General features: G+C 39.9%; 2 protein-coding genes across 7 annotated transcripts in view; one reads left to right on the top strand and one right to left on the bottom strand.

The window, feature by feature from the left end:
• Positions 1-5,381, top strand: part of POLG2 (DNA polymerase gamma 2, accessory subunit) — a 6,594-nt gene extending 1,213 nt beyond the window's left edge. Inside the window, exons 3-10 of the mRNA XM_009636047.2 lie at positions 5-92; positions 533-659; positions 808-913; positions 1,327-1,500; positions 2,548-2,688; positions 3,501-3,581; positions 4,175-4,275; positions 5,185-5,381. Of these exons, the coding sequence (XP_009634342.1) occupies positions 5-92; positions 533-659; positions 808-913; positions 1,327-1,500; positions 2,548-2,688; positions 3,501-3,581; positions 4,175-4,275; positions 5,185-5,350 (984 nt within the window). The 3' untranslated portion in view covers positions 5,351-5,381. The remainder of the gene's footprint in view (positions 1-4; positions 93-532; positions 660-807; positions 914-1,326; positions 1,501-2,547; positions 2,689-3,500; positions 3,582-4,174; positions 4,276-5,184) is intronic.
• Positions 2,534-12,949, bottom strand: MILR1 (mast cell immunoglobulin like receptor 1). Of its 6 annotated transcripts, none has more exons than XM_035891615.1 (9): positions 12,912-12,949; positions 12,601-12,645; positions 10,557-10,844; positions 9,663-9,947; positions 9,030-9,143; positions 8,491-8,580; positions 7,328-7,390; positions 7,049-7,108; positions 2,534-5,254 (listed from the first exon to the last, which is right to left on the bottom strand). In XM_035891615.1, the coding sequence occupies exons 2-8, from the start codon at positions 12,638-12,640 to the stop codon at positions 7,056-7,058; spliced, it is 933 nt and encodes a 310-aa protein (XP_035747508.1). In that variant the 5' UTR covers positions 12,641-12,645; positions 12,912-12,949; the 3' UTR covers positions 2,534-5,254; positions 7,049-7,055. The 6 variants fall into 6 exon arrangements, 5 of the variants coding, with proteins under 5 accessions (XP_035747508.1, XP_035747505.1, XP_035747509.1 ...); XM_035891612.1 differs by lacking the exon at positions 12,912-12,949 and adding an exon at positions 12,736-12,813; XM_035891614.1 differs by lacking the exons at positions 2,534-5,254; positions 12,912-12,949 and adding exons at positions 5,429-5,511; positions 12,736-12,813.
• Between the last annotated feature and the right edge of the window lie 1,221 nt (positions 12,950-14,170).

Raw genomic sequence — 14,170 nt, 5'->3', positions numbered from 1 at the left:
CCAGGGCAGGGGCTACGTGCAGGAGCCGGGCGGTCCGCCTCTGGAAGAGGTGCTAGGGACCGCGGGGACGCTTCGTGAGAGCCTGCTTCCCGGTAGGTCTCTCGTCCGTCGCCTCAGGGATGAGGCGAGTCTCTGGAGAGCGCTGACGGCCTGGGCGCCGGCTGGCGTTTTGCTTGCTGGGAGCGAAGCAGCTCTGTTTATGGGAATTTTCCCGTTGTCTTTGAGTGCTGGGAAAGCTGCTTCTGCACGCCGTGAGTTTGTGTCCTTTTCAAGGACCCGAGCAGCATGAATGCTGAAGTGCACATCGGATGCTTTCCCTTGTAATTAGGGGAAAGGCACATTAACATCACTGTTGCCAAAGTACTCAAAGGAATCAGGCTGCTGAGCTAATTAATCTTTGCAAAACATTACTGCTAGTGGCGCTGCGCATGTAAACAGCGCGTGTATCATATGTGCTACATTCACTCTCAGTAGAACTAAAAATTAATTTTTTTCCTGTGGCTACTAAAATTAGCAGTTTGTCTTTTGACAGGTGCTTTGGCACAATATGTTAGCTGCTTGGAACTGGTGAACAAGAGACTGCCTTGTGGCCTTGCTCAAATTGGAGTGTGCTTTCACTCTATTCCAGAAAGCGAACACCACAACAAAAACCTTAGAAGGTAGAGTAATAGAGAGATTAATCCCTCTTCATACTTAAACCTACTGTTTGCGCTTGTTTCACTTTTGGATTATTTTTGAATACTGTCTCTTGCTTTTTCCCTGTTATTTTTGAAGGAGTTAACTTGCTGACCTTGCTATTGTTTAAAGAATAGGCGAAAGGACCACGTCTTTGCTTGCATGGTTTAGCTCTCCCAGAACTGCTGGACAGTGGCTCGATTACTGGTTACGCCAGAGACTCCAATGGTGGAGAAAGGTAACAGTAGTGTGCCTGTGGGACATCTTGGCCTGCTCCTTTGTGTCTGAAAGAGAGGGGGGAATAGACACCCTGGACGGTTTAACGGCAATATATTGCTTGCCTGTTCTTGGCACTGAAATACTATGTGTATTTCTTGTAAGAAACAAAAAAAACTACTTAAGTTTATGTCAAGTAGTTAAGTAATTTACAACATTACTTGCAGAAGGGCAAGTGCTTTGTGTTTGTAACTGATTTGAGGTCAAAATGCTGTAAAACAAGAAAGAGATTTGGGCTATAATACATAAAAATCTCTTGCTGAAAATCATAGACTTCAGCTTGCGGTATAGACGTTGGCTTGCATTACAGACTTGGTTTTTGTAGTTAACACAGCACGCACAGTAGTGATCACCTCTTATATCTTTGATTTTCAGTTTGCAGTAGGCCCATCTAACTTCAGCAGCAGTGACTTTCAGGATGAAGAAGGAAGAAGAGGATTTAATTTACATTACAGCTTTCCTTGGGGGACAGAAACAATAGAAACATTGAAGAACCTTGGTGATACTGAACTGTTAGAGATGTATCCAGGGGATAGTTCAAAATTACTTGTAAGCTTTACTGTATTAAAAACCTTTTTTGATAAAGATGATAACCTGTGAGAGAAATGGTTTCTTTACTGGTCCAATTGGTAGTATGTGACTATCTTCTTATTCTTTTGTTGTGAAAGCAGTACAATTGATACTCAGCTGACAGACCTTCATTTCCAAAAGCAGATAAAATACTCGTTTAGGGTTTGGTTGTTTTTTTTTTTGCAAGGATTTAATTCTTTGAAATGAGAAATTAGCTATATTGACAAGATAGCTGTTGTCAGCTGCATAGCCTTTAGCTGTGAGCAGATGTCAAGACAAACACGTCTTGCAGTGTTAAGAACCTGTAAATGTGGGGGGTTTTTTTCTGTAGCTTGTCCAGTTCTATATATGTGGAAGTATATGTGGGTTAATGGATTATAAACACTGCAAATGGCTTTATAAAAGTTACCACACTCAGAAGGAAGAATGGACCGGAGGGAAACCTTTACACTGCATATATTGGAGGGGGACAAACTTCTAGCGAATGGCAGCATTTGGAAAGTCAAGCTGAACAGTTAAAACAAGAGTACCTTGGTATTTTACCAGTAAATTGCAACCTTCTCCTTCTCATGACAGTCCTGTCTGTCTTTGCTGGTTTTGCAGCTTGTTTTTATACAGAAGGCAGAAGACTGTAATGTAACCTACCAAACTGTGGATTACGTAGTGATTTCTGAGAGCGTGGGGACAGACCCACGTTGCTTGGAAGTAACCTAAAAACCTCTATAAACAAAAATGCAGAGTTCCGAGTGTATTGGCCATAGATTTGAATTTACGATCAGGGAGGCAGGACAAGAAAAGAATCCCACCCTGCTCTGATCTTCTGCTTTTCCCAGTGTTACAGTCTTACCTAGTTACTGTTTCACTTCTAAGATTGCTGGTAACTTTGTAAAATATGATTGTATTTTAAACTTAATAAGGCTGCTTGAACTCAATGCCTCATTATACGTGTACCGTAAACAAAAGGCCCCTTGAAACATTATTTGAGGTATGCCTTTGTGGGTTTGTTTTTTTCTTTTTCCTCTTTAGGGCCGAGATGGAAGGAAGAATGTTATTCCTCATGTTCTGTCTGTGAGTGGAAATTTGGACCGAGGAGCATTAGCCTATCTCTTTGATTCTCTACAGCTAGCTGAGAACCCATTAACAAAAAAGAAAAATTCACAGAGAAAGGTAACTTTCTGTAGAAAGTGTAAGGAAGAATGGGTGATGGAAGGCAGGGGCAGGTCTAATTACAAAACCCACAGACAATGTGGTAAATTCAAGCATGGAAACGCCTCCCTTTTCCACATAGCCATCCTCTGCTGCCTTCCCCAGCAGATGCAGACAACGCTTTTCACTGATAGCAATAGGCTGGCCCCATGGGGCTGCCTCTGCTGTCCTTTTCACCCACATAAGCAATTAGCAATTTTTCTCTCATCCTGAGGTCACCTTTCCTGTTTTACCTTCTCTCTGATGAGAAGGCAGGCCCTTGCCGTGCAAGTGATGAAGGAGTTAAGAGGAATTGGGATGTAGTTGCTGCGTGTGGGAAAGAGGAGCTTGTCTCTTCTGGCAGCATTTGAAGGTTGCTGAGAAGAGTAGAAAAAGTGGGTCACAGGCAGTAGTGGGGCATTTCCCCAAGGACCATTGTTATTCCCACTTTTACCCTGGTTTTCTGGAGTGAGAGTGCTAGCTTTCAGACAGTGCTTGTTAATCAGGCAGGCATTTGGTCTTTAAGAACAGGCAGCAGCCTGGATGGTAGCTGTCTGCTGGGCTGTCTCTGATCACTCTGGCTCCATTAAAGATGACGGAGTTCTGCTAATAAAAATTCATCTCTTTTGAGGAAATTTCTGCCATGCTAACCTAGCTGGCATGTGTACTAGTTGTATGAAATACAGCTTGCTTCTAATTCAGGATTTTGTATTATGAGAAAATATTTCCTAGGTCTGTTTAGAATTTCACGCTAAATGCATTTAGTAATCTGTTGCTTTTTGTAAAATTATTAGGTACTTAAGCTTCATCCTTGTTTAGCGCCTCTTAAAGTGGCCTTGGTTGTAGGAAAAGGTCCAACAACAGAGCTGCGACAGGTACGTTGTAAGAAAGTATTTTAATTCTGAGCGTTGACTTTCCATGTAACCTTCTCTTACAATTCAGACACCCCTTATGTTGGGGAAAATCATGCTGCTGCTTTGAGTCTTGGAGGTTCGTGACTGTACAGATTTCACAGTGCAGCTTAGGAGTCACAGCGGAAGGAGTACGCTGTAGACAGTGGGTAGTAGGCGCCTTCCTTGCGTTAACATGCTGCTCTTAGTACTATTTATAGACTTGATATTTGTTCCGTACAAAATTAAGGAAAATAAATAACACAATCCCTCTCAGGTTCTTAATCTTTCAAATTTATCTCCGTGCATAAGTCACATCTTCAGAAGGATTTTTAAAAAGTTTTTATTTAAGTAGGTCATTAAGCCAGTCCCCAGGTAAGGGAGGAAACTTACACTGGCATGTTTTTAAATAGAAATGGAGATTTAATTGCCAGGCTGCTTTCTACTTTGAGATTATTTCAGCCAGAAACTTTACACCAGCTAGGAATGCTATCATCACACATACTAGTTTTAATGGTTTCTTTGTATAGGAATTCGTGCCTCAAAGTCTTTTAACTTTTGTTTTTAAATAAACACAGGTTTGTCAAGGATTGTTCAATGAACTCTCAGAAAATAGAATTTCTGTATGGCCTGGTTATCTTGAAACCGTGCAGGTATCTCTGGAACAGCTTTATACAAAGTAAGGAGAAACAGTCTTTTGTAAATTAAACTATGAAGGTGAAAGATGACTTTCTGTGGACTAGCGAAAATATGCCTGTTTTCAGTAAGAAGTCATCGAGTGCAGTAACCACATAACTGAAGGCATGTATCCCAAACTATAAACTTGGATTCAATTAGTTTTATTACAAAGAGCAATGTCAGATAGTTAATTTTCTAAATTAAGTGAAGGATAAGCCTTTCACATGTTATTGTTGTTTCTCTGGAACTGTGAAATGCCTTTTAGAGACTCTCCTATTGAAAATAAGTTTCTTAAGACGAGTCATAAGCTCACAGAACTGTTTCCCACCCTCACCCCGATTTGTGCATCTGGACTGATTCTTTGTGTTTCATTGTGGCGTACTATTTCAGACAGCACACTGTCTCTAGTCTTGAACTTAAAAGTTCTTCCAAGTCTGGAACAATTACCATTAGCGTATGTGGTGGAATTATTTGTGCAGATGAGGACTTCATACATGATTTGTTGATCAGGAGTGAACTTTGAGCATGTCACTGCTCATGTCAATGGATCTTGAACATATTGATGAATGTTTTTTCCCGAGAGAAAATAAATACAACTATTTGTTCTGTGCAGTAGTCTTCAGAGTAAATCTGGTTACTAAATACAAGAAAAAAATATATATTCTGCTTCTACAAAAATACTCTTGTTAGGTCACCAAATAACATTCTTTTTATGTATTAAAGTAACTAAATAATTTAAAAGAAATATAATCGGAAAGCAAGGAATGGCAACAAGAAAACTGGTGTCTTCACGCTGGACTTAGTGCAGTATAGTAAAAATAAATTTTTACAGCTTACAGTCATTTGTACGTCACTTATCTGAATTTTGCATACACCAAAAGCAGTAACAGGTGTGCTCTTTTCTTCACAGGTACGATGAGATGAGCGTTCTCTTCACGGTCTTGATAACTGATGCCACTCTAGAGAATGGAGTGGTCCAGCTGAGAAGCAGAGACACCACCATGAAGGAAATGATGCACATTTCTAGGCTGAAGGACTTTTTAACTAAGTATGTAACATCAGCCAAAAATGTGTAAATTTAAATTTGTTGAATAAAAGGAATTTCTTAAACATCTGTGCCTGAATCGGCTTCTACGGTGTCCTGGACTCAGCGGCTTCTCTGCAAATAGTTCTCCTAAAACTTGGTGGTGCATCTGTTTTCTCTGAAATCTAGACCATCTAGATCTTCCAGGTTACCCTGAAAAGAGGGAAGAGGCGAACTTGTCCCTCTTTCATGTCTTCAGTTTTACTGTCTTATTGAAAATATTCCATCCTAGCCTAAAAATTCATCTTTCCTATGCGTATTGCTGACACAATTATGGTCTCCAGTGGAAAATGGTATTTTATATAAAAGATTTGCAAATCTTAAATGTTTTAATAACATCAGTATTTTTGTACTATCTGTTTGTAGGAATGTATTTTAATCTCATGGCCTCAGTTCTTCAACAGCTAAGCTTCTTCATCCTGCACTAGATAAACACGAAAATCAGAGATTATCAAGAGTAACAGAGGAAATAGAAGAAATAAATTGTAAGCGGTTTTGACAAGCATTTTTGTGGACAAAAAATGTCTGTACCTAGAAAATGGTGGAAAAAGACCAATGTGTGATCATATTTATCCTATACTGAAGTGTTGTAGTCAAAATCGGGTACAAGAGTTTGCACGGATACGAAATTGACTGATTCTGATCTTCTGTAGACCCACTATGTGTGTACAGCTTGTTAAGTCACCGTGTTAAAGCGCTTTAAGGCGTATGCAATAAGGCATGCAGCCACTGATGGTTATTGCTGTCATGAAGCACCAGAACTTGCCTTAAAAATTTCTGCTATTCACATAGTGCTTAATTAACTATAAATGGATTATTTGTAACAATATTGATTGCTGCATAGTGTAATTATGCTAGATACAATGCAAGGTTAGCACAGTGTGGCTGTGTGACTTACTGAACTTGTGGAATTTTATGTAAACTGGCTATGGAATGATACTAAAACAGCTCAGAAACATCTAAGAAACAGCCCACAGCAGGACGCAGAATTTGTTTTGGAGTTAACTGTCCCAAAAGTTGATTTTAGCATCCTTCCCCTACTCTGAGAGCTGAAGTAATGTTAAACTGAGAAATTGCCATCGTTGCTGCTAAGCAGGAGCAGGTGCAAAGGCAAAATACGGATCCTCTAGCGTGTGCCTAAGAGGACAACACAGCTGGGATATTTTTTATTTTAATAATTAAAGCTTTTTTATTGTCTTGTGTTTGCACACAATCCAGTTTCTATTTCAGGAGAATTGTTAAATGTATGGGAACTTAGGTTTGGGTGAAAGCTTTAACATTTATTCCTTTCTGTTTATTCATCAGATGCATATAATGCCAGACTATATATTGTGTGTCCAGCAGGATCTTACCTGACAGTGACTGCATTGTTTTGTTTCGTTTTGGTTTTTATGGTGCTATTTGGGAAATAAGCTGCTGTTTGTCTAATGGGATTGCTGTTTAGGTCTTCGTTAATTCCAGTTTTTATCCTGCTTTTTCTTTTAAGTTGAAGTCCCTGGAGATTATGACTTGGGGATTTTGCTTGCTAGTAGAGAGCGAGTCATATTGTCTGTCTACAAAATAATTAGGCCAGGAAACTAGTATCTAAACATTGTCTCTTTCTGTGCAGACTTGGTGGCACTTCTCACATCTGAAGACTGAAAGATTCTTTAAAAATATGTGATTAAGTTAATCACAAAAGGGATCTTACCTTGCACTCAGTCCCTGGTGTGGACCTTTGAATAGACTGTAGCACATGCCCTCTCCTCTGCTAAAAGCCAGAATAACATCATTCATCATTACTTTTTTTGGTACAGATACACAACAGAAAAATTAATATTCCATCAGCACTTGGTCACTAATAACATCTCCCTCATGGTTTCATAATGAGGCTGTGGAATTTTTGGGTCATAGGAATTTCTGTATGTAACTGCTACTATCCAAACCCTGCCTCCCCCCAGCAAAATCCCAAAAAAGCATTTTTTTTTACCTTTCTCATCTTCTCTTCTAATAACAGAAAAGTTGACGTATTCTTCTTCTGGTTTAATAGGCTCTGGATTAAAGATGATGAACAGCAGTTAACTCAATTAGAAGAGACTGACCAGATTTTTTTTTTTTTTTTTTTTTTTAATTTTGAAACAAAGCAGAGAGATTCCATATTGAATATCAATCTACCATGCTTTCTGTAGCATTCATGGGCCTTATCAGAGCTCTTGTGACCATCTGTTGTGGGTAGAATGCTGACTGGTATCTGGTGTGAGCAGCTGCACAGAGCACTGAGCTAACACAGTAGAGGAGCTAGAATTCTGTCTGCTCTATGGCAGATTTGTTCAGAGAGAATGATTCCCTTTTTGATATTTAGAAAGAGTAAACATAATACTTTTGCTGTTGGTTTGGTTTGGGGATTTCTTTTTCCCTTGAAAAGATTGACATTCTTGTATAAGGCAAATCCAGAAAACTACAAGATAATAGCATCACGGCTTTCATGGAATGTCTTCATTATTGTGTATTTTCTGCAACTGAAGTAGCACAATGTCTTAATGTAGGTCAGTTGCTTTGTTGTCTAGCATTACTTCATCATTTCAGTTTGAACTGACTTTGAGTTTTGTCCAAGTTAAGAAACATGGAGTAAAGAGCTATTGTGTACTGAACAATTTTGAATAGAGTGCAGGAGCTATGTAAGTTTTATTTTGCTAGAACAACTTGCATGTAGCCCAGTTTTATCTCTTAGTAAATGGGCATTGCACCTCTGATCTACTGTCTTTTAATTTTCTTTTTCTCTGTAATGGCTATTTCAGTCCTCACCATGAGTTGCCAAATGCAATTTTTCATTTTACTTCTGTTTACAGTAGAGATTTTTTTTTTTTTTTTTTTTTTTTTTTTAGAACTTCAGTTCATTTAACCAGGTGCAGGTTTGGCTGCACAGCTGACAGGTAGTGCCAAATACGGAACCCAAGTGACTTCAAATAATGCCTCTGCCAGGCACGGTCACTGGGAGTATTAGCTCACTTACTGAGCAGTAGTAGGTGTCCCCTTCTGCTGCTTTTGCAGTACCTGAAGAAATTTGCCCATACTAGCTACAAATAGTATAATAGCATTCTTTACCTCCCACAAGTAAGTTTCATGACTGCGTGGGGAGTAACATGAACTTACCAATCTCTGTGTATATGACGTAGTTTTCAGACTCTTCTGCCTTCATTGTTGAAGTAAGGCCAGTTGAGGACCTAGTAGACTTTATTTTTTCTGCAAATTGTAAAAGAAAAACAAACGTGCCTATACATATATATATATCAATATATCTTAGAGGGAAATAAACAGTTCCATGGTATTTTTTTGAATACTTGGAGATCTCAGGTAATGTTATTTTCATGATAAAAATTACACCTTAACCAAGGACATTCTTAATAGTTTCCTTTTTTTACTAAGAACAACGAGATCCAATTCCTTCCAACATTTATCTGTATTAGATGTTGCTTTGCTTCCCCCATCCCAGACCTGCCATCTAAAACATAGTTTGGAGGTTCTGTCAATGTCTTAAGTTGCCTATGCTAGTTAAGAGGCTTGATGACATCCCAAAATACCAAGAGCTTGGTATTCTTTAACACACTGTAACATGCTGTTTACACGCTAAAATGTATTAATAACATAAACCAGCACCTCTGGATAATGAAACAGACATTCAAATAACTCACTTGCTTTATATGAAGGAATGATGAAAAATGGAATTGCCAGAGCAAATCCTATTACCAGTAGTAGCAAGATCAGCCCAAGAGAAATGATCAAGGGTTGAGAATGGTTTCTCTCTTCTGCCAAAAAGAAGGAAAAAAAAAAAAGGTGTTTATGTAATGAAATGTTTCATATTCTAAGTATTTGCTATAAATTAAAATCAAGACTTTGCATTTCTTTCAGCTTTTGGATTAACTGTGCTTAACATAACTACTTGGGAGAGTCCCCAGGTGCATGCTGCCACAGCAGAAGGAAGGGAGCTTGCTGGTGCCAGTAGACTCTCTCTTTCGTAGGATCAGAGAGAAAAAAGGAACTAGACTTTCCCCAAGGTGGAGCAAGGTGGACCAGGGGTCTCTTGTAAAAGTGAATCTTTTACAGTCATCCTTCACGGTCACTTCAACTTCTACTGTTATCTAGGCTGCATGGAATTCTATCTTTTTGCGTTCATTTTAAAAACTTTTTTTTTTTTTTTTTAATTGTAAAAAGAATTACATTGCAGGAACAAAATTTCTGGCTAAAAAACTTGCATTGTTACAACATTCTGAATTTTGTGTGGTCCCTGTTTATTGACAGTGGTAAACTGTTTGACACATGCATACCTGCTAATGTAAAGTTGAAACTGTTGCTGTATTTTGTATTATTGTGAAAGCTATTTTCAGCTCTGCATTTATAGGTTCCAAAGTCACTAGAGGAATTGATAAATAGAGAAATCACAGCTGCTTCGCTCTTCTGCATCTTCACTGGGTGAGAGATAGTTTGTCTTCCTTTGAAGAATATGTATGTGATAGGAAGAGAGCCGTTCTCTGAGAGACAAGACAGGGTCACATTCTGGCCTTTCTTTGCTTGGGAGGTGGGTGAGCTCAGCACTGGTTTGGAAATTGGCTCTGTAAAAAGAAGACTGGAAAGACTCATCACTGAGTACAGGACAAGCTCCAAAGCGAGACTCTGAGTTAAGTGGCAGCATTGGCAAATGAGATAGGCATCAAGGATGGAGGGCTCAGTGAGCCAGTTCAGAATAGCACTGCCGACTCCTAAGTAAGTAATAACCATTTGCAGTAAAGTTCAGCTTCGCGATCAAGGCAGGTGCGCACTACAGTCCAAAACAGTACCTGCTGCAAACAAAACCCTGACTCTTGCTGCTGCAGGTACATTGCATCAGATGTGGCTATGTGCCCCTAAAATAAAATGTGCTGAGAAGGTTGTCCTGGTTTCGGCTGGGATAGAGTTAATTTTCTTCCTAGTAGCTGGTATAGTGCTGTCTTTTGGATTTAGTATGAGAAGAATGTTGATATCTCACTGATGTTTTAGTTGTTGCTAAGGAGTGCTTAGACTGGCCAAGGACTTCTCAGCTCTGCCAGGTGCACAAGAAGCTGGGAGGGGGCACAGCTAGGATAGCTGACCCAAACTGACCAAGGGGATATTCCACACCATATAATGTCATGCTCAGTATATAAGCTGGGGGAAGAAGAAGGAAGGTATACAGCAAGACATACCTAGAAGGGTGAAGTTGAGACTCTTGCTGTATTTTCCGCCACTGGAGATGTTATTCTCAGCTTTGCATTTGTAGTCACCCATGTCACTGGCAGAGGTGATAGTCAAGTTAAATAAAACAGGGGTCAAGTCTGGCCTATTTAAAGTGGATACCTTCTGATTGCGTTTAAACAATGTGTATCTGACAGGTGGAGATCCAGAGTCTGAGTGGCAGGAGAGGGTCACGTTCTGGTTCATCACGACATTCAAAGTCCCCTGAACAGGTACAAGCTTGGGATTGGACAGCATCTCTGGAAACAAGAAACTTCTAAGTGAGTTCACTGCACCTATCATCCAAGAAACTCTCAGATTTTTCCCAAAATATATTGAGGACCAGGCTATACTTATTTCTGTTGAAATAGGGGGTTATATTTTTTTCCACCTCTGGTAGTGGACAACACAACTTTGTATTTTTCAAATATATGTATGCATGTATGCAGCTTCAAACATGTCATTCTTGGTACAAACAACTGTTTGTCCCAAGGAGTGCAGGTACCAGGACAGGACTCGATGAGGGAGCAGGGGGTGGAAGCACCCAATGCCTTTCCAACACTCTGCAGGTAAGGGACTAAGAGGGTGGTGTGGGAGACGAGCCACGAACTCTTAGCCCAAAGGTAATTCAGGCAGGGGAAGATCACAACCACCAACTCACTGACCACCGACTCAATACACCCACCAACTCAAATGAGGACCAGACAGAGCAGGTGTGCAATTTAGCTTAGGAAGCGGAGAAGGTGTGTCTAAGCAAGGGTTAAAAGCCACAAACCATCCCAAGACTGTGTGTGGGGAAAATTTGAAGACCACGCACCTCCTGTTGGCTGGACCAATGCTGGAACCTGGACTGGTAATCAATGGATCTCCCTCCCTCCCTCCCCCCCCCTTTTTGTTTTACTCTTTTTGTCTTTTATGTCTTTAATAAGTAACACAAGGCATAGTCCCCACACGCATGGCAATGATAAACATTTCTGCTACTAATGAGCCTAATTGTGGAGTAGAAGTTTTTATCTACCTATGGACCTGGTGCTTTGTACACCCTTCTCCAACCAAAGGGAATCAGAGGATTCCCTTGGTGTTGAAAGGTTTTTGAGGATACTGGCTCCCTGCTCCTGCGGGAGCTAGTAAATGATACTGACTCTACCCAGATCCGGGCAGGCAGAGTCAGGCAGTGACCTCTCCACGATAAAGCTGGGAGAGGTTCAAGCAGTGGTGAGCCACGGCTGTATGGGAAAAGCAAGAGTTTTGCTGCTACCCCTGCTGTGTTAAGGAATATAAAGCGAGAAGCACCTTAATTCATACCGAGAGGATTGGCGAACCTGACTCGCCTCTCCCTCCTTGTCTGGTGGGATGGGACAAAACGCCTGATGAAAAATACATGTCTTCATACAAAAGAGAGCATAAGCACACAAAGCCAACAGATGTATCCAGATGAACTAACAAAAATACTTTTGAACTACAGTAGCAATGAAAAGAAGTATGAAAGATAAATATAAATATGATGGGGTGTTAATTGTAAGAGAAAGTCATGTTATATGCTTGTTGAGAGGTAGCATGGGAAACGGAAAGTAAGAGCAGTATTTTATTTGTGGCTGTATGTAAACAGGAAGAATTAACCTTGTGTAAGTAGATGGGGCTTTTGAGTAGTAGCAGCAGGAGCCTTGATGGTCTATCAGATTAGTTTGCTTATATGAAAGCATATAAATAAATTTGTAATAAAAACTTTTAATGTCTTTTCACAGAAAATGGTAATAAACTAGTCATGACTAAGATAAAATACAACACTTCTAGAGGGGAAAATATGTTTTAACAACTTAAAGCAATTTTGACTCTACATACAAGTCAGCAAGGAGTTAACTTCGTATAGAAACTCATAAACTGCCTCACTGTACAAACGGGGGCAAAAGATTTAATTTTACATTAAGGTTTTGGACATTTTTAAAACCCTCCCCCATTTTTCTGTTAACAGTCGATTTCAGCATATATCCCAACGTGAAAAAAAAGAGAACCTACCTTTGCCACGTGCAGTAGTTTTCTGGATCTGCTGAAACATATGAACTAAGAGAAGAAAAGAAAGCTTTCAGACAAGAAACAATGGTCCTTGTTTAGAAAGATTTGTAATATCTAATAAGTATGTCCTTGGCTTACGGTAGGAAAACAGCAGAATTGTGAGAAAAAACATCTTGATACTGAGCAAGACAGCTGCTGGAGTTACACTAATGAGATCTTTTGAGGAGTGGCTCTAGGGCTTGAGGAAGTCCTAAATAGGAAACACTGCTGATCTTTACTGGTTTGTGTAAAGACTTTTGTAGTTTTCCACTTACATATTTAGCCTATGGCAGACAGAGCAGTGGGCAGAAGAAAAAGCTGTGGAGTGAGGAACAGCAGTGTGGGATACAACTAAGCGTTATATAAAGTTGTTCTAAGATGTAGCTGACGTAATCAGCAGTTTTCCATGTAAGAGCTGTATGGTAGAACCGTGCTGCCATGCAGTACACAAGACTGTATATGATTTTTCTAGCACTGCTCTTATAAGGGATTGAGATCACTGATTCGATCAAAGAGTCACACACTTGCTAGAGATAATGCAGATGATCATATGGCCGAGACTAAGTATGTACGTGGTACTAGGTTTTTTTAGCAGCAATGTAATTAAAAATTGTCAAAAAAAATAGAGAGAGAGAGAGGTTTCAAGATGCTAATAAATATTTATAGCTAGCCAGCTTGTTAGGGAACTATTTTGGTCAAACTTAAATATTAAGCTGTACTAGAATTAAAAATCTCAACATTAACTTGAGTTTGACATCACTGTAGAAACAAATTTAATTACTAATTTGATTGTCTAGTCAGTAATACAAAGCTACATAATTACAGTTACAGCAAGTAGATATTCTTTATTTGTCATCCTCTGGGAAAAAGTAAATGTAATCTTTAGCCATACATTGGCAATGCCTTCTGGAGAACTCTAGGCCGTGTTGTACGTGAAGAAGTAACTACTTATATAGAAAATGCCTTGAAAGTTTTTGTGATCCTTGCCTTATTTCTTTGTCTCCCAGTAACAAGATGAACCCCTACAGACTCTGCCTGTCCTCTTCACCTGTGTAATACAAAATCCCTCCCAAGGCCTGGTCTGTTGCAGCATTGCAAAATTTCCTCACAGAATTTTGTGTGCAACTTACTTCCTCCTTGTTTGTTTGGTTTTTTGTTTAATTTCTTTTAAGACAACCTCCACCCTCCCGCGCAAATGTTTCTTATGTGGAAATGCTGACAACTAACCACACGACTGGAATTTTTTTTTTTTTTTTTTTGCAGCTGCAGGAAGCACATGTAAAAATGCAGCTGTTAGGGGAAGCACTGGGTGCGTTTGTGCATTTTCCTGTTGTGGGAGCCCGTTCTTTGTCAGAAAACCACAAAAAAAAAAAAAAAAAAAAAGTCCTTAAGATGCTCGCAGCCAGGTGAGGGAGGAGGAGAGGTGTCCCGAGGGCTGCGAAGGAGCCCGGCGTCTCGCCCTCCTGTCAGGGGAAGAGGGCGGTCGGCCCGGGGAAGCCTCCTCAGGGCTGTGGCGCGAAGCCCGCGCGCAGCC

Source organism: Egretta garzetta, unplaced genomic scaffold, assembly GCF_000687185.1.
Source record: "Egretta garzetta isolate BGI_Z169 unplaced genomic scaffold, ASM68718v1 scaffold213, whole genome shotgun sequence".
NCBI classification, from domain to species: domain Eukaryota; kingdom Metazoa; phylum Chordata; class Aves; order Pelecaniformes; family Ardeidae; genus Egretta; species Egretta garzetta.
This window is presented reverse-complemented; position numbering and strand designations above follow the sequence as displayed.

Excerpts from the sequence above, each read along its gene's own strand:
- MILR1 (XM_035891612.1), bottom strand. The coding sequence starts at position 12,769 with ATGTTTTTTCTCACAATTCTGCTGTTTTCCTACC. Across the intron at positions 8,581-9,029 it reads CATTCCTTCATATAAAGCAA|AAAAAATAAAGTCTACTAGG; the intron begins GTGAGTTATTTG and ends TACAATTTGCAG. Across the intron at positions 7,391-8,490 it reads CGTCATATACACAGAGATTG|AGCCTATTAAACCAGAAGAA; the intron begins GTAAGTTCATGT and ends TCTTTAATCCAG.